This window comes from Meriones unguiculatus, chromosome 1, assembly GCF_030254825.1.
Source record: "Meriones unguiculatus strain TT.TT164.6M chromosome 1, Bangor_MerUng_6.1, whole genome shotgun sequence".
NCBI lineage: Eukaryota > Metazoa > Chordata > Mammalia > Rodentia > Muridae > Meriones > Meriones unguiculatus.
This window is the reverse complement of record NC_083349.1, coordinates 164,921,594-164,940,992: the sequence shown is the minus strand read 5'-3', so window position 1 is coordinate 164,940,992 and position 19,399 is coordinate 164,921,594. Positions and strand designations below refer to the sequence as shown.

At 43.1% G+C, this 19,399-nt stretch overlaps 2 protein-coding genes across 2 annotated transcripts in view; one reads left to right on the top strand and one right to left on the bottom strand.

The window, feature by feature from the left end:
* Positions 1-5,123, top strand: part of Jam3 (junctional adhesion molecule 3) — a 58,814-nt gene extending 53,691 nt beyond the window's left edge. Inside the window, exons 4-9 of the mRNA XM_060371136.1 lie at positions 675-827; positions 1,261-1,463; positions 2,479-2,578; positions 3,631-3,760; positions 3,848-3,902; positions 4,134-5,123. Of these exons, the coding sequence (XP_060227119.1) occupies positions 675-827; positions 1,261-1,463; positions 2,479-2,578; positions 3,631-3,760; positions 3,848-3,902; positions 4,134-4,169 (677 nt within the window). The 3' untranslated portion in view covers positions 4,170-5,123. The remainder of the gene's footprint in view (positions 1-674; positions 828-1,260; positions 1,464-2,478; positions 2,579-3,630; positions 3,761-3,847; positions 3,903-4,133) is intronic.
* A 1,283-nt stretch (positions 5,124-6,406) lies between these two features.
* Ncapd3 (non-SMC condensin II complex subunit D3) overlaps positions 6,407-19,399 on the bottom strand; it is a 72,881-nt gene continuing 59,888 nt past the window's right edge. Inside the window, exons 28-36 of the mRNA XM_060371109.1 lie at positions 19,042-19,238; positions 16,509-16,619; positions 14,987-15,169; positions 14,391-14,548; positions 14,031-14,164; positions 13,098-13,175; positions 8,552-8,626; positions 8,402-8,462; positions 6,407-8,322 (exon numbers count right to left, since the gene is read on the bottom strand). Coding sequence (XP_060227092.1) covers positions 8,238-8,322; positions 8,402-8,462; positions 8,552-8,626; positions 13,098-13,175; positions 14,031-14,164; positions 14,391-14,548; positions 14,987-15,169; positions 16,509-16,619; positions 19,042-19,238 — 1,082 coding nt within the window. The 3' untranslated portion in view covers positions 6,407-8,237. The remainder of the gene's footprint in view (positions 8,323-8,401; positions 8,463-8,551; positions 8,627-13,097; positions 13,176-14,030; positions 14,165-14,390; positions 14,549-14,986; positions 15,170-16,508; positions 16,620-19,041; positions 19,239-19,399) is intronic.

Below are 19,399 nucleotides of genomic sequence, written 5' to 3'. Positions count from 1 at the left end.
TGATGGCCTCCTTCTGACTTGTGTGGGCACCAGGCACACACTTCCTGTACAGACATACAAGCAGGCAAAAAAAGTAAACACATAAGTAAATAAAAAAAGTAAAGCAGACACATAAAGTAAATAAATCTAAAAAAATTAGGCCTTTCTCCCTTAAGACTTTTAACTTGGAGAGAGCACTTTGCTAATGTTGTGCAGGCTGGCCTTGAGTTCTGTGTTTATTGCCTAGGCTAACCTCAAACTCAAGTTACTGTAAGCTTATAGTTTTGCAAATAAATGCCTAACTCTTGTTCAACTGTTAAGTAGGTGTTTGTTGAATACAGAGGGCAGCCAGGGTTCAGCTTTCTTCTTTTTCACATGGATAAGCCACAACATCCTTTGTGGATTTTGTTTTTTAATGTTTATTTGATTTTCCTTTAATATCCTTTTAATTTTTCCCTCAGTTATCTTCCCCTGGAGATGATCAAGAGAAAGTAAGGTTCCTGGCTTTGTCTTAAAAGCTATTAATGTTGATGCTCAGGTTGCATGTGAGGAGAAGTCAGTGTCCTGATCATCATGAAGATCACTTCTTTCACATAGGGACTGGACAGAAAGCAGTCTGCAATCTGCTGGCTCTGTCATCAAGTCCCGACCCTCTGTCTTCCAGTGGCCAATGTCTTCTGTCTTCTTTTTCATAGGGGACCTGGCAGGTCGCACAGATGTGTTTGGAAAAACTTCCCTGAGGATCTGGAATGTGACACGGTCAGACTCAGCCATCTATCGCTGTGAGGTTGTTGCTCTAAATGACCGAAAAGAAGTTGATGAGATTACCATTGAGTTAATTGTGCAAGGTAGGAAGCTGTTAATGTGAAGCATTTCCACTGGCAGCCCTTACAAGTTTTTAGCTCAAGAATAGGAGACTAGCTCATATTCTAATTTCACTCCTCCAGAGCTGCATTCCCTGGGCCATCTGCAGTTTGGAGAGGGGAACCAGTGAGGATGGATAGAGTTGGGGTGGGAAGATGAGGGCACCTGCTATGCTCCTTAACAGCTCTAGGGACCCGCCTTTGCACAGTCTCCTTTTCAGTTTACTCCTGGTGGTGGAAGAACTGGTGACTGTGGGATTGGACACACAGGGTGGAATAAGCTCAGAGAGTGGGCAGGGTGTAGGCAGCATGCAGCCTATAGATGGGTTGTAGTCTTTAGAGCTGGTTTATTATACTAGGTTTTGGTATGAGGGGCATGTGCTGAGATTTTAAACACCAACTTGTATTTTGCTTGCAGTGAAGCCAGTAACCCCTGTCTGCAGAGTTCCAAGGGCTGTGCCTGTAGGCAAGATGGCAACACTGCAGTGCCAGGAGAGCGAGGGCAATCCTCGGCCTTACTATAGCTGGTACCGCAATGACGTGCCACTACCTACAGATTCCAGAGCCAATCCCAGATTCCACAATTCTTCTTTCACCGTGAACTCGGAGACAGGCACTCTGGTAAGATCTCTTTCAATGTGAGGATGCAGATGCATTTGTTGGGGCCTAGGGTGTCTGTAAGGAGAGCCAGAGGCTCCTTTTCAAGGCAGAGGTAAACTCCAGAATGTCAGAAACTATAGGAAAAGTGGTTCTCAAAGGCTTTCCTATAAACAAGTGCTAAGGGGGTAAAACAGAAGGAAACCACATCCTGAAGAGACTAAGGGTCAAGTAAACAAATGGGTATGAATTATTAGTCTTAGTTTGAGTAATCAAGGGAGCAGACACATCATGATGTGAAGGAAACTGGGCAGAAGTTTGATATTAAGCCATTATCAACATAATTGTGATTATAGTTCTTAAGTCCTTATCATGTAGGGACATGTAGTTATGGATAAAACACATCTGGAATTTGCTTCAGAATAGCCTATGGGATGCTGGTAGCACTGACACATTGAGAGGCAGATATCTGAGTTTGAGGCCAGCCTGGTCTACAGAGTGAGTTGTAGGACAGCCAAGGCTACACAGAGAAACCATGGCTCAAAAAACCAAAAAAACAACATCAACAAAAAACCCATCCTCCTCAACCCCAAACAAACCAACCAACCATACCTGGTAGTGGAAGGCTACATGGGAAAAAAAAAAATGACTTGGTCATGCACCAAAGGACATGCTGGACTTTGGGTACTTCACACTAGGGAGGTGTCTTGGTCCAATCAGTGTGTAGTGATAAGGCGAATTGTCATAGGGTGTTTGGTATTTGTCTAAGGAGAGTTGTTAGGATCCCTTTGATTTCAGAGTGAAAGTGAAGCTGCTTTCTTCTGGGTATTACACAGCTTTGCTCTCTGTATCCTGGAGGGAGTCGGAGTCCCTTGTTGCCATTTCTGAGGTGTAGCTTGGGTAAATGGTGGGAGAGTAGTGTCAGGGAGGCATAGCAGATGAGCTGACTACTTTGTGGCTTCATTGGGGCCTCAGGAGTCAACCTTGGTGTCTCAGTTTGTCCTGTTAAGTGAAGTAATTCTTGTCATTTCTAAAACAGGTTTTCAGTGCTGTACACAAGGACGACTCTGGGCAGTACTACTGCATTGCTTCCAATGATGCAGGTGCAGCCCGGTGTGAGGGGCAGGACATGGAAGTCTGTGAGTCACTTGCAAAGATTACCCTGAAGACTGGGAAATGAGAACACTTAAGTTGTTGAATGTTAGACATCAATTTAGCTAACCACTCTACCATGGGTCAGCTTTCCTCTGGAGCTGACAGGGGACACATCAAATCCACTGGAACCCTGAGGAGATTATAACAGACCATGAGATCTCAACAAGTAGATAGATCCTCAAACAAACTTGCTGGGTGTTGGCAACATGTCCAGTCATGGAACTTTCAGTGTAATAAATTCTTTGGTAAATGATAGAAGGACCAAAAAACAGTTGTGTTCGGAGCCCTGACCTGATGGGACTCTTTAAGAATCTAGCCAGATAAGAGTAGCTATTGTCATAGGAAACTCGTAAGCCCCATGCTTTTCCGTTTTGTGATGTCATCTTTAGGGAGTGGACTCATGAGGTGTTGGGAGGAAGTGGATAGGGTGAGCTGCGCCACATGGGGATTTTCTTATTCTCAGTTACGGTCAGCCCCAGAGTGGTGGCTGCCATAGCCTATTGGAGGACTGTTGTACACTGGGTCCAGGGACCACCAGAAATTGCTGCAAGCATCTGTATACATGTAGCATTCTGGTGTATCTCATCTGTCAAGTTTGGGGAATTACTTTTGTGTCAGTTGCTGCTGTAGGAAGGTTTCCTTTATTCTTCATGAGTCTTTATTTGCATAGAGGAAAACAAAACAAAATACCAGAGCCTCTGCTTGGAAGACTGCAAAGGGTTCTAAAAGGGCTGAGGACAGGCGGCCAGTGAAGTGGAAGGTCAAGTTTGCATTTAACAGTTTTTATGTATAAGAATTGCTACAACAAAGGCAGGCTGCATAAATTAGGAAGGTTACTTTCCTTAGGGCTTATGGCCTTTTATTCTAGAGAAATTTTCCCATGACTAATATTTACAAGATTTTAAAGGCTTGTACACACTGGTAAGCTTCTCAATGAATGGACAATGGGGTCAGGGTAGGGGTTGAAAAGGTGACCTAACAGGGTCAAGGTATTTCGGTGCATCACACCATCTCTGTCCACAAACTTTTTCTGCAGATGATCTGAACATTGCTGGCATTATTGGGGGAGTCCTGGTTGTCCTTATTGTTCTAGCTCTGATCACGATGGGCATCTGCTGTGCATACAGACGGGGCTGCTTCATCAACAGTAAACAAGATGGAGAAAGGTATGCCTGCCTTGTCTGAAGGTGAAGTTCAGGCTTGTATCAATAGTGTAGCCACAGCACTGCACTGTCCTCTTCTTCTGTTCACAGTTATAAGAGCCCAGGGAAGCATGATGGAGTTAACTACATTCGGACAAATGAGGAGGTAAGAGAACACAAAACCTAGTGGTCTCGGTGTGTCCTGCCAGGAAACCCAGTGCCCTTCTCCTTGCCCTTCCCCTTCATGGGAACTTGTTCCCCGTGGACTCATGAGTGTTAGTGGAGGTACTTAGGAAGAATGAGGATTCCATGTGTTCAGTTGAACCCACATTTGACCAGTGTGTTTCCAACACCACCCAACAAAACCCTGAATTGATTCTTTATGCTGCCTTTGCAGGGTGACTTCAGACACAAATCGTCCTTTGTTATCTGAGACCTGTCGGTGGGAGAGCACATGCAAATACCTCTACTGGAAACCGGTCAAGGGCTGCTGTGAGCCCAGGGCACCTGTACAAAGCTAGACACGCAGAAGCTTTTTGTTTTGGCCAAAGTTGATGATTCCTTCCTTACTCTTTAACAAGCCACATGAATAAAAGAAAAATCCTGAAGATGGGCTTAGTAACCTAGACCTTGGCCAGCATGATCCCCTTCTGGGGATTAGGGTGACATTCAAGGCCTTTCTGGTATCAGGTCTCCTGTGCAGGGCAACTGCGACTGTTTCTGCCCTAGGCTGTTCAGCTGCCAGGACACTAGCTGGGAGAGGATGAGGCGCTGGGCTGCAGCAGCAGTGAGCATGATGCTTGTGACAGCGCCCCAGGAAGGTTTTCAGGCAGTGCCTTGCTCCCTGGACCCTGACCCACCGTGTTGCCTCTGCTGATTGGCCAATAGTGTCATGTCCATCCTGGAGAATCTGTTTGGATCAGCATTTTATAAAAACCCAAATCAGAAAGGTTAAATTGCTTGCTAAAAAGAAGGATCTTACCCAGAGAACCCTCCTTCCCAAGAGTTGCCAGGATTTAGGAGAACCTCTTTCTTAAACTAAGTCTGAAATGGTACTGAAGTCTCCTTTTCTATTGGTCTTGCTTATTTTATAAAATTTTAACATTCTAAATTTTTGCTAAAGATGTATTTTGATTATTGAGAATTTCTATATAAACTGTAAATATATTGCCATACAGTGTTTCAAAACTTATTTTTTTAAGAATTCAACCTAAGGCTTGGGCTGCTAGTGCTAAATTGGAAATACCAGTAATAAAGTCTTTTAAGGAACTGTCTTAAGGAGGCTGGCTGAACATTCCTTTGTTCACAGGAAGTTTTAGTACTTTTCATAAGAAAACTTACTGTCTGACCATTGTTGCTTAGGAAATCATTAAAGAATTCCAATCTAGTCATGTTTGTATCTTTCTGCATCAAGAAGCCTTAGGAACTCCTGGGCTAGTTTTGATGGCGTCTTCCTATTCCTAGAGCCGTCTTGTGCAGACACGTTGGATGGTCCCTGGGGTGAGCTCATGGTCAATAGTGTGTGTGTGTGTGTGAGAAGAGAGAGAGAGAGAGAGAGAGAGAGAGAGAGAGAGAGAGAGAGAGAGAGAGAGAGAGAGACAGAATGTCTACTTAAAAACCTGCACAGCCCTGATCTCACTCTGCACCCCATGCAAGTCCTCATGGGAAGCTGAGGAAGGAGGGTGGCCAGTGGCTTTCCAGTCTTTGTGAACCTGTGATAGAATGCCAGTCTGTTTTGGATAGCTCATAATGCAAAGCAATGTACTTGAAAGCACGTATATCCAAGGGCAAAGGAAATTTTGAAGTCCAAGTTGTCAACTACAGTAATATTTAAGAAGATTCTACTGTTCTCTTTGTTGTGATGAAAGTATCTCCACACTGCAGGCTATCTTCTCCATGACAAGCTATTGTGTCCAGCACAGCTCTTTGAAGAATCTGAGAAAGTACAGCCAGGGTACAAAGCCTGATGGTGAGCAAAGTAAAGTGTCTGACCAAAAGCAGTTTTCTAATTTTTATTTTAAATCTTTTATCTACCTGAGACACTGCTCATTTCATGGGACATTAGAAACACCATTCAGAAGTCTTTGTTCTTCAAGAATAGATAGATGTTCTTGGTCTTAAACACTTTACCATGTTAGACTCATGACATAAAGTCGTTAGAAGCCAGGAGTGTATAAAGGAGTTCCTAATCCTACCCTGTACCCAGAGGGGGGTTTTATGGAGAAGTTAGCCACTTTGTCATCTTATTTTTTTTTATACTTTAACTTTTTTTTTTTTTTATTTATCTTCCTTTTTTTCACTGAATACATGAGGCACACTTTTTCTGTTTTTGTTTTGTTTTTAAGTTCTGTGGAAGACTATGCTAAGATACTGGCAGGAGCAGCAGGGCAGTGTTTCTGTTTCTGCTCAGAGGTGCCCACTTTTCTCTTGCTTCTACCTTCCTCTTGGTAGAGCAGGATAGCTGACACTTAGGCAGCATGGAGAGAGGTAGCAATAGGGAAACCATAATGCCCCCATGTGGGCCTGGAAATTGGTAGCTAGTGACCATACAAAAACTTACCTGCAGGATGTGAATGTGACTGAAGAAACCTGAAACAGGCTGGTTTTTGGCCACTGATTTTCAAGTTGTTCATAGGTGTTACAGACTTGTACTAACTAATACACTTGAAATTTGGTTGTTAGAACTCAGTCATTTATAAAAACGTAAAAGCAAAACAAAACAAATCCACTTCTTTCTTTGTATTAGGTTTACCCTGTATTCTTAGCATTTGGTAGGCATATACTCTGCAAAGGTACAACTCCACCACGCTAAGGAAACCAGCATCTGGACTGCAGCCAAGTTTGTTCACTCAAGAGCAGCCATGACACTTAGTCCAACAAATGTCAGAGCTTCTTTATAGCAGAGTCCCTGAATTTAGCTACCACATGTGCACTACAAATGGTTGAGGGCTCGCCTAGGCCTGTGAGGGCCTGGGTTAACATAGGGGTAGGAGGAGGGTGGTACTCGACAGGAGTGCTGGAGCATTCCTGTTATCTCTGCCACTCAGAAGACTGAAACAAAAGGACCAGCTCAGGCCAGTTCACCCTGCTAAGCATTACAGTGAGACGCTTGTCTCCAAAAAGGCAGAACATTCAATTCCCTTTCTTTGGGTTCCTGAAATAGTACCTATACAAGAGACCCAAGTCATGGCCAGTTGTGGAGCAGTCCTTAGTGTCACATATATCAGTACCACTGCCATTCTGTCTAAGGGTCAAGAAGCTGGTTCATCTTAAGCAGGATTATACCTTCCTAATGTGCTAATGGGAATATCTGTTGGGGAGACAGAAAGTTTCTATATGGAAACAAAGACAGATGGGCAGATGAACTACACCTTAATGGGAAAGATTTGATCTTAAGTACTTATTGCAGTGTTAAGAAGATAAGCAATAAAGCCTTGTTGGTTGCATGTACTTTTTACCTACTTTATTGGTTTCTTATGCCTCTACCTCCCTTCTTCACCCCTTATCCCTCCTAATACCTTCCAATATCCCAACACTAGGTAGGAGAGAAAGAAGCTATAGTGGGAAGCAGGGGCCTAGGTCTTTTTTCTACTTGATTAGGGATGTCAGGTTCTTTGGGGCGATACCCATCTCAGTCATCAGGATATCTAGCAGTCCAGCAAACCAACAACATTGCAGGGAGTAAGCAGCTTTCTTCTTTCTCAGAGTTCTTTGCTTTCTCCTGGTTCTGTTCTTTATGCCCTGTCTGAGTCCTCAGAATTCCATTAACTGTAGCCATGAACGCATCATGCCCCCTTCTGAGCCGCACAAGACAATCATCAGCTGTGGCTAAACCAAGGCAGCCCCATATCCCACACTTGGGATTAAAACGAAAACGCATTTACATAACATAACTGAGTTTTTAAAGAAACTAAAACTTCTACTACACTTGTTCCAAGGCCAGAAAAAGTATACTAAATGCTAAATTATATTTACATTTGCCTTTATTGCTTTGTTTTAGAAAGACTGTATACCTCTTTTAATGAAAATTTGGAATTATAAATAATATAAAAATCTTTCATTTAAAATTTTGTCATTAGCTAACGGGAAATATCTATTATAATGAATTCACATACTTGAGTTATATAGACGAAAACTGGTTTCTAAAATTGTGTTCCTTAAAGACCAGATTGTACCTTACCACAGAAGGTCTGACACTCAAATAGAATGTCACAATATTAAATAGCTTAATATTATTGTAAGAAAGCCTCAATATGTCATTTTTCTATTTACAAATATCAACTACAGTGATACAAAGAGAGATACAGAAGGCTGGATAGCCAAACACAAGGTGAACAAACCCAGGCTGGTGTTCTATGGAAGGACCTGGAAGACGCTCCACCTGCAGGTGCAGGCCACATGATCCTTCCCCTCAAAACGGGAAAGGCCAATGTCCCTGCAGGTCTCTCCCTGCCTTCCGTTACTGCTGATGCACTGTTTCAGCTGGCTGTGTTCAGGGGGTCTAGCGAAGGGTCCTCCTGCTGGATCTTGGGTTGCCTTTGTTCCCGGCTAAAGACTTTACATTCCACTGTGGAGACTGTTGAGACCTGGAGAAGAAACCCATACAGTCAAAAGCTCACCCAGAAAAGAAAAAGATTGATAAAAAAGTCCATCCCAAAAACTTACGATTTATCAGGCAGCGATAAACACAAAATGTTACTTTCTTCATCTTGTGCTTTGATTCTTTCTGAAAATGAGTCAAATGCAAATAAGTTTAGTTTTCTCAGAACTTCTGAGGCAGTGGATGTGCTGCCCAGAAGAAAACCCAGAACTTACCTTTGGTAAAAGACAGAGTTGATGGTGTCCCTATATAACTGACCCCTACTCCAAATGTGACATCATTGATGGAGCCTGGGGGAAGGGAAACAGTGTTACTAGAAGTCCTGTAATGCAGATATCAAATGCAGGGACCTAAGTGAATTTGCCACCAAGTTCTCTCTTCTGGTTTCCATTCCTATTTATTTATTCATCAAAGCTTCTGTTTGCCTCAGGACCTTACCTAGACCGAGACACTGACTTCCTCTTTCCACCAGGGCCCTTCTAAGGTCGCACTGTAGCCCAAGCCTTTGTTTTTACACTTGTAGCCTCTCCTCCCAGCTCCTCTTCCTTCAGTGACTGCCCATATGGAGGGTACCCTACATTTCCTATTGTTTCTCACCTAAATATAATACACCTATTGTATCTTCTAAAGACATATCAAAACACATTACTTATACCCCACTGCATATCTTTCTTGTTCCTGTACACTGGAGGGATTGATTTATAGTTCTCTAAAGCTTTAAAGCACAGCTCTACATGGAATCAGCAACTACCCTGTCCATTGTGATGCTCCAGTATCCCTTCTTCCTTGTCCCCACCCTTGCTCACCATAAGTATCTTAGTTGCCTCTCCCTGTACTCTTGATCTTTCGTGGTATGTTCCTGACCTTGGAGGCCTCCCCAGCCTCTAGCCCATACTTAGAAACACACCACAGTAACTAGGATTGTGTTCTGGCTCTTTTCACCAGCATAAATTTAGGTAATTCATGGTCAGTTTATACAAGATGTAAATAAAGTGTTTTAACACAGTATCTGGTACAATGTAAATGCCAAGCAAATATTTTATTAGCTGGAATCCCTTATGTCACTGGAGTCATGCTAAAGTTAGTGTTAGAGTCAGGTAAAGTTAGTGTCTCTTGATGGGGCTCCGTCTATCAAGGAGAACCTAAAACCTACCAGTTTTGAGCTAGCCCTACGCCACCTTTATAAACTCAGAAACTTCACAAATGGATAATCCAGTGGTGTCCACTGGGCATGTGGATGACCCTTCTTCAGCAGGCCTTAGCCTGCCACACCTGTGTGCATATTTAAATGCTCTGTCACCTCTATGTGCCCCACCCCAGAGACTGCTAGCTTGTACTGGGTACCAGCCTAAACTGTTAGAAGCTCCATGTGGGAGCAGATCCTGGGTCCGCAGGCTGTACCCTATGACATGTATGAGGTTTGCTTCACAGCTCACATTTCCTTCCTTCCACCATCTCATGAGGAGTACACAGCGTACCTTCATGGATGGGAACATGCGCACACCCACCGCAGTGCTGCGCCACTGAGCCACTCAAGCTGTTAGTGCTTTGGCAGACAATCCCATCTTTTGCTGCTACCATCCACCAGCAAAGAGCTGCTTGTTTCTGGGAGCTCTACCTGCACTGTTGGAGGAATCTTACCCTCCCCCACCCCAGACTCTCCCACCTGGAAGCCTATGAGCATCCTGGGTGGTTCTCACAGCTTTAGTGCTCTCTGCTCAGAATCAAAGGCAGAATGAGAAGTCAGGAAAATAATTTCATTCACATTAGTCAAAACCAAAAACTGGGAATAATGGGCTAGGGGGCACCTCTACAATGACTATATACTGAAGGAAAACAACAACACAATAAAACTGTAAGGACTTCCTATGGGATAAAGAGATGGCTGGTCTGCCATTAAGGCTAAACTCACAACCAAAAAGACAGGGCTTCCCATGTTTATGGATGATCAGTATAAATACAGATTCAATGACTTTATCAAAATTCCACTGATATCTACAGAAACAAACAAAAAGAGTCTAAAATTCATATAGACGTACAAAAGACCTCCAAATTGCCAAAGCAATCAAGCAGAGAGGAATGCTGGAGTATCAGCAGTGCCTGACTTCAAATTATACTACCTAGACCTGGAGCAGTGGCAGGGCTGTAGCAGCTCAGTGGAGTGGAGGACCCAAACACCAACCTGTACAGCTAGAGCCAATCACTGTCAACAAAGGTGCCTTAAAATGGAGGAGAAAACCCACCCTCTTCAACAAGTAAGGGGCACAAGGGCAACAGGCTCAACCTGCAGTATAGGAAAACGTAATCCTTCTCACCCTTGGCAGAAATGCTCTGGAAATGGCTCAAAGTTCTCAATGTAAGACTTTGAACCTGCTATAGGAAACACTGGGGGTGGGGAGATTTCAAGACACAATCCTGGGCAAAGGCTTTCTGAATAGGATTTCAGCAAGACCCAAGAAATGGTTTTGAATGAAAACAGAAAGTTCCACACAGCAAAGGAGACAACAGTGAAGAGACAGAAATGGGACAAACTTTTTGTCAGTTGTTCCTTTGATGAAGTTAACATCCATAGCACATGAATTTAAACAAATACCAACAAACAGAGTCCAGTGGATAAATGGGAACATTAATCAAACAAGTTCTCAAAGTATATATGGTCAATAAATACATTGAAAAAAAAATGTCCTCAGCCACCAGGGAAATGCAAAGCAAAACTGAAATGAGATCAGATATCAGCCTCATCAGAATTGATGGTTACCAACAAGAAATGTGTTGGGTAGCTGAAGTCATGATGAAAGAGGTTCACTGCATGCTCTGAACACTTTCCCAGGAAGGAGAGAACAGGGACTCTGATTTAAAGCATTCCTTCCTGGTTCAAAACATAGATGGGCAGAAACTGCATCAGTAGCCAGAGAAAGCACAAGTAGTATTCTGACCCAGTAACACCCGAGTTTGATTTTCTATCAAAGCTGAGTCCGTACATGCAAATTAAAGCAGCGCTAGCGCACCCTGGCAGATTTTACTGCTAAGCAACGCATGCTGCCAGGAAACCAACTGAAGACTGAGATCAGGGACTCGTGGGTACACAAAGCTGAAATGAGGTATGTGTGCTTCTACAGCACATGGTACCTAACTGCCAAAATAGAAGCACTTGGTTCCCCCGAGCCAGAACACTCAACATAAAAACTTCTCTCTGAAAGAGGAGAACAATTTTACATATCTAACGTCATACCTGCTGGTACCCAACAAGCCAAAATTAATGTCTTACTGTCAAAACCTGCCATGATCCAGTTATATAAAAAAAAAAAAACATGGGGTGGGATTTCTGTTCATTCCCTGTAATCTCCCTTAAAAGGGGGTCCGGCATGATAATTAGCGATAGCCTCTTAAATATTGTAAGGCACCAAAGCACCATAAGTTAGCAAGGATGGCAAGTAACCAGAATCCAGGAGGTAGGCTGGTTAAGCGCATGGGCTGAAGGCATGCGGGTCTCATCACTGCTGCACAGAATGGAAGCTCTGTTCTCATTTCACAGTCACAAACTGAGAGGCGTACCTAGAGGTGCAGAGGGCGCAGTCTGGTGTTTTTGAATAGGTCTCTGGGACATCTATCCAGGCACTTTGTGGCTGGCCTCAGGAAGACAGGAGTAAAACAGTTTTCAACAATCAGCAAGGATAGAAAGAATGAAGCCTGAAGTGTGGGATGCTGTGCTGAGAGGTCTGGTGCCTCTCTACTTAGCATGAAGAAGCAAGGAAAGGGGAATTCTGGATGAAGACTCAGCCAATGAAGAGTTGACCCAGGCACACTAGCAGGCACAGCTGGGACAGGGAGGGAGGACACACTTGAGCTAAGGACTCAGAAACCAGAGTATGCTTGTTAGACAGCAGTGGTACAGGCTGAACAACCCCAATCTTAAAAAGCAGACATCCGAAATGACCTAAAATCTGAATTATTTTTCGGTGCAACATCAAGTCAAAGAGGAAAATTCTACACCTGACCTCACACAATAGTGACAGTTAAAACAGGCACACTACATGTACTGTATAAAATTACTCCAGGATATTCATTTGGGGTTATACATGAGACATAAGTGAATTTTGTGTTTAAACTTGAGCCCCATTCCAAAGATATCCCATTAAATATATGCAAATATTCTAAAACTAAAGATATTTGAAAGTGTAATCACTTCTGGTGCCAAAGATAAGGGTCCTCTACTGAATAATCATTCTCTCAAAATAAGAGTTTTCATTAGGTGTGGGAAAGTAGAAGCTAACTGTTCTAACTTAGAGCATTAGGGAAGTGAGGAGACACACAGGCTCTTTGCAGAGCTGGAGCATGACCTTCAACACACCCCTGAGCCTGCAGTCTTGGTGTGCCAGCAGGGCACAGCTCCAGAGCACACAAGATAAATGTAGTGGCAAATACAGTATGGCCAGACTGAACACTGCCTGGGTAGAGCAGACTAGCAGCAGAGGGCTGCCTCCATGTCACTTTCGGGCTATGACCTAGCTGCTCCGCAGTTCACAGTGGTCACATAAAGTCTGAGTTAATGCATGCACAACACGGGGATGAGAGCTCCGTATTCAATACATTCTCCATCAGGTGCTGGCAATCACTATGAAACATACCGTCTAGAGAGTAACGCAAGAGCTGCAGCAGTCAAATAGAAGGACTATTTACAACCAACGGTTTGCCACCATGTAACTATGGCAACTGTAGGAAAGAGCTGGAAAAACTAGCCTGTTCCAATTAGTTACTTACCCTCTGGGGTGCTTATTGCCCGATTAGTTACAGATTTGACAGCTCTATCAGCCTCTTGCTCCAGGCTTAAGGAAGATGCTAGGATAAAACAGAAAACTTTATCAGTGGAAAAGCCCAAAGCAACATCATACAGGAAAAAAAATAGACACTACATGTGAAAAATTAAAATTCCCAATGTTTCAAGTGACAGACAAACAGGTCACAGAAATTAAGAAAGCAATGTAAGTAAACATTAAAGCTCCAGAACAGTGTCTACACCCATTCAAAGATTTGGAACGTAAAGCCATACTATCTTTATATGTGTTTAAATTTTTTTTATTATTGTTACTATTTTGGAGACAAGGTCTCACTCTGTAGCCCAGGCTGGCCAGAAAAATAATAGCAGTCCTCCTGCTTTATCCTCCCACGTGCTGGATTACTGGTTAGAACACCAAACCTAGCTTAAGGTTTTTAAATATTTTGGCCTTTGCCACTGGAAATAATTTCACATGTACTTATAATGATGTTTTACTTTGTCACTTATGTTAAAAAAAAAACCCTGAAAAGTATCAATAGTTTCAAGAATAGGGTAGTAACAAAGGTGTCAGCACTTCTCGTTTAAGATGAAATGCTATGAAGCCACTGGGACCAGAGTTCTGAAAATCTTCTGGAAGCATTTTTCCTGTGTATCTTACAGGTATGTGAATGAAACAAGTTATAAAGCAACACACAAAGATCACAATCATAAAATATGTGTATGTGAGGATAGCAGTGTCTTTTTTTAACACACCATTCCTCAAATCCCTTAGCACAGGAAATTTATTTTCTCAGCCTTAATCCTAAATCTACAATTAACGCTATTTAAGGACACTAGAAAACATTTAAAAAGAAACGAGACATACACTCACTTTTAGACTGCACATGAATGTATCTGGTGCCAACCTTAAGGCTTACCATGGCTGCAGGGTTTTTCTGGGCTGTCTACACTGAAAGGCAACACTCTTAAGCTGCGATTGTGAGTCCTGCTCTTCGACTCTACAGCCTTCTTGACTGACTTCAGGATTGCGATGGTACTCAGGGACATGGACCTACAAAGACAAGATGCCAGACACTGATTCTAGTACAGACCATCACAGAGGGGTCAGTTCCTACCCACTTCTGTTCAAGCACCCTCTTCCCAGTCTCTCAGGAAGGCATGTGGTGTGAGGGGTCAGTACAAACATATTGCTGAGACAGTTCTGGCCTGGTGGGAATGGAGATCTGGCTATGAGAACACTACAATTCAGGCTGTTGCTGCCTCAGTGGACTCCCTACCTGGCATTGGGCATTATCTTCAGAGGCCCATTTTCGGATGTAGGACGCAAAACTGGTGTGAAGCTGGACCCAGGTGCTGAAGGCAAGCTCTTGGCTGGAGACATGTTAGCATTTTCTTGGCTGGCAACAGTAGGGACAGCTTGTAAGTCAGGAGCAACCTATGACAGGAGTGAACAAGAATACCCTCATAGGCAGTCCACTTTAAAACACAGCACCCTGGACAAGGACAATTACCATTTTCTCTTTAAGATGGAACTATTGGCAAACTGCCACACAGAGACGTTTGGTGGGTGTGTCTCTCATATTTTAATATAGTTTATCTACTTGGGCTCCTCAGCCAGAAGAATGAGAGCCATCAGCTGCACTCAGAAATGCCCTCACAGACAATAAGCTCTACAGGGCAGAAATAATGCACAAGACATGGAAAGATGGAGGAGGAGTGGCTACAGAAAGTAAAGGTCGCATGTGCTGTGCTCTGCCAGTGTACTTACTGGGAACTCACATGATCCAATGAATATCACAATTTTCCAGGCCAGGTTACCTGATGGGGCCTGGGGAAAAGAAGCCCCTGAGCTACTGGTGTGTCAGTCACCTACCTGCACGGCCTGTGCTCTGTCACCACCTTCAGCCATTTTGAGCACATCAGCATGTTCTGTCAGTGCTTGTTCCTGGGCTAGCTGCTCATTGTACTTCTTCATGTCATACTCAAGTTCAGCTGCCAACTGTTTGTCAACTGCGAAGAAATCTTTGATTTCATCTCGGTAATCCTGCATCACCTCCTGAAACAGACCCAGAAGTACCCTTTAGTGCCTTTTCCATAAAAAGTGAGGTCTTACTGGTGTAGCACACACCTGCAAGTCCAGCACCAGGGCAGGGGAAACTGGAGGGTTGTGAGTTCCAGACCAGCTCAAGTCACATGGCAAGCCTTATCTTAATGACAATAAACTATCAGTACCTCCATTATACCAACTAGCATGATGACATTTTCTGAGAAAACACTGACCTCATAAGCAGGTGACCATGACTGTTAGTTTTGGTTAACAGCTGTGGTTTCTTGGGAAGCTTCCCACCGAGCCACCCTGGAAAGGTCACAGAGGTGGTGCAGCCTGGAAGCTACGCATGTCCACAGCAACCTTCTCCATGGGTGCCAGGACGGAGGGACGTATGTCACAACAACCACAAGCAAGTTCTCATGTTCTCCATAAAGTGGGCTTATCTCTCCCATCAAATCTTCTCTAGGATGCAAAACTATTTGATAATTTGTATGCAGGGTAATTTTGCTATAGCTCTTTAAGTGGTTACCCAATTTTTCAAGAAACATTTTAGGTCATAGGAACAAACTGGTGTTGATTCTCCCCTTCTATCATGTGGGTTCTGGGTCTAAATCTGGCAGCGAGCACCTTTATCTGCTGAGCCATCCTGCCAGCCCCAAAGGTTTTTGTTTGTTTTTTGTTTTCCTTTTATGAAGAAAAAGGAAACAAATGTGAACAAAGAAATAGCTGACAATTAAAGGGGAAAATGAGCCATTTCTTTCTGAATGCTTTTTGTCAGAGGCCTGAAGTCTTATTTAGATCCATACTGTAAGTACACATATCCCGGCTTTGCTGGGGCAGCTTTTCACAGGCCCCTGTTTTACAGACAGCCTAGCATCAGGAGCTGCCTCAAGACAACACCCTATTCTTGTGTTCGTGATACTGCCATAGGGCTGTGACTTCCTGCCCACAAAGAAACACCTAACATTATATGTGAAGACCAATTTCCACATCATCCTTATACGATGAGCTATGATAATGTCTTGTCCTCTGCTTTAGTTGAGAAACTCTTTAGATTGGAACTTATTCTCAAGGGCATATAGTTCAAAACATGAATGTGTGTTTTAAAAGCTCATCTGCCCAAGAAAAATAACAGATGGAGCAACTTCAGTGGCAGTTCTGGCCACACACTTTAGTACCTCAAAGTCCTCAGCAGTCACAGGCCAGCCTGATAGGGACATATCTGCATAGACTAGGTTTCCTAGCATTCTGAGTTCTTCTCACCCACTCACTGTCTTGACTAACCAATGAACTTGGGGCAGTCAGGCTTGGGAGGAAAACCCCACAGGAAAAGTTCCGCATTTACCCTGAGGTAGTTCATGAGTTCCCGCAAAGCAGGGATCTTATTTTTCTCCAGCATAGTCTTAAGGGAGATGATGATTGGAATAATATTCTCTATGAAATTCCTCTTTTGAACCTGCAGGAACACACACAAAAAAGCATGCTTTAGATGCACACATATCTAAAGAATAACCTTCCTCGATCTACTTCTTTAAGTATAGCAAACCTAGCAGCTACAGAAGCCTGTCTACCTTTGGACTAGGATATTGTTCATATGGCTAATCATCAGACTGTAAAACACATGGAGGCTGGTACAGCAGAATGCATACTAACACCATTTACAGGTTCTAAATGAGAGAAAGGAGTAAGAAGTATGTTGAGGAACTTAACAAAAAATTCTGATCTGAGGATCTGAAGCAACTTCTGGCTCCACCCTGCATTCTTGCTTTTGAAAGATAATCTGTTCATACTGATTACCAAAGAGACATAACCTTGTGTGTAAAAAGAAAATGATCTATGGCTGGGTAAGCATTAAGAGTGCCAGTTTGTGTCCGTGTGTCTGTGTGACTTTTTATACGTAACTCTGTACACTTTTTTAAAAGTGTTATAGACTGGTGTGGTGACCTGAGCCTTATAGTCTTGGCACTCAGGAGGCTGAGGAACTCAAGAGTTTGAGGCCAACCTAAGACACACAGTAAGACCTAAAAAACAAGCAAACAAATTGTATGTGATTTAAATAATCACATAATACTCAATAACCAAGATCTTGTGTAGTTTCCTTAGAATTAAAAATAATTCATTATATTATCCCACTTATATATTTATCTTTCTGAAACTGAAATGTTCTTTCTTTTCATTGGAAGCTAACAGTATTTCTTGCTTATATGGGTCAGAGTCCCGAAACAAGATAACAAGTGAAGAAATATATAAGCTAATAACACACATCTGAACATACAGTAAGTATAGCCACTGTCTTTAAATGTGGCCTAACATTTGTTGTCAACTAGTGTTGTCCAGTGCATTCTCTGTCCTGGACACAGGTAACCTCTGAAGTCTCAGAAATGACAGTAAGGATTTCTGTCCTCATGCTGCTTCCAAACCAGTGTGTGTTGTGATAAACAGCAGGAGATAGCAAGTTGCATGAGGCTAGAGAACTGATGAAGAGGAAGGATACCCAGGAAAGACAAAAGCAGACAAGAATGTGCACTGGAGGATTCTTTGTGATGATGCTTTAGATGCATGGGGATTAGGATGGGCCAAGGGCAGTTTGTGTGGAGTGAGCATTTAGAGCAGTGGTTCTCAACCCCCATAGGGTCACATATCAGATATCTTGCATAGCATATATACATAAATAATTATGATTCATAACAGTAGCAGAATTATAGTTATGAAATAGCAACAAAGTAGTTTTTGGTTAGGGGTCACCACAGCATGAGGCACTGTACTAAAGGGTCCCAGTGTTAGAAAAGTTGAGAACCGCTGACTTGGACAAAAGAACCAGTGCCAATGGAGAAAGGGAAGACATGAGGTAAGAACAGGCAGTTTTCTATGTCTTTGAGAATCTGGATTTTATGTAGAAGGTGACAGAATACCACCCAGATAGCTTAAAATTATAAAACATCTGATACATTTTACTGATTTAAAAAAAAAAAAGTGCCTAACCATGTACGTGTACCACATGCATACCAGAGCCTGCAAAGTCCAGAAGTGCATTGGATTCCCTGGAACACAAGTTAAAGCCATTGTGAGTTACCACATGGGTGCAGGGAACTGAACAACAAGTGCTCTTAACTGCTGAGCTCTTTCCAGCCCCCACCGTTACCAATTTTAATGGAGAAGTTCCATAAGCATTCACAAAGTACTCAGCGTTCGATCATCTACAACCCACCGCCCCCAGAAGTTCCTTGCTGCCTCAACAGCAATTTTAAGTATATTTTTGCAGAGAATAATTGTGTTTAAGAAAGACTTTTCTGGCAGCAGAGTGGTACTTGTCCAGCCAGAGAAAAACCAGACAGAAAGGGTGCTGACAGGAAATGGCACAGGATTAAAGAGACAACCACCGGAAAGGCAAAAGAGACAGGCACACAAGTAAAACAGACAAGACCTTCTGGAAAATTGGGATGTAATCAAAATCCATTTTGTTGGGATCAGAAGGAAAATATAAGCCAGGCATCCAAGCTGGACAGAAGCCCAGGGAGCCACTGAGGGCTGAGGGCTGTGGCAACTGGGCTTTCTGAATTTCTAACTTGACATCCTTGGTCAACCCAAACATTCTTGGCATGCCAGACTCCTGTTTACCCTCGGCTGTAGTACAAACTATCTAAAAGGAACTTTCAAGTGCATATACATTTGGTATAGAATGTTCCATTTCCTGCAATGGAAACCAAGTAAGGAGAAATGACAGCAAATGTGAGACATCATGGCACACCCAGGCAGGCAAGTAGACACACATTCAGGCTCACGGGAGAAGCTGTAGCTAGAGGCAGAGACTTAAGAATTGTGACCAGTAAATGAGCACAATAAAGCCACTGGTAAGAAAAGTTCCAGGATTCCAGTACCTGTGAGATGATCTTCATCTGGGCTTCCTGCATGACCACATTTGCCAGAGCCATGTCATCTTCCTCCAGGAGGTCCCTGCATGCCTGAGCTCTCATTGCCAACAGCTTGATCTCCTTTGAGCTGAGGATGTCAAAGGTATCTGAGAGCAATTCGCTGGCTTCCATGTCCAGGGGTAGGATACCATCAGTGAAGCAGGCTGAGAGAACATGGGACAGCCTCTGAGAAACCCTGAGCCCAGAAGGGAGAGGGAATTCACAGAACTAGAGCAAGACTGGGTTGTGATGGGGTTCAGGTTAGTAGTCCTAAGAGACATAACTGATGCCAAGAAGGACCAAAAAGTCATGTCTTCTATACAGA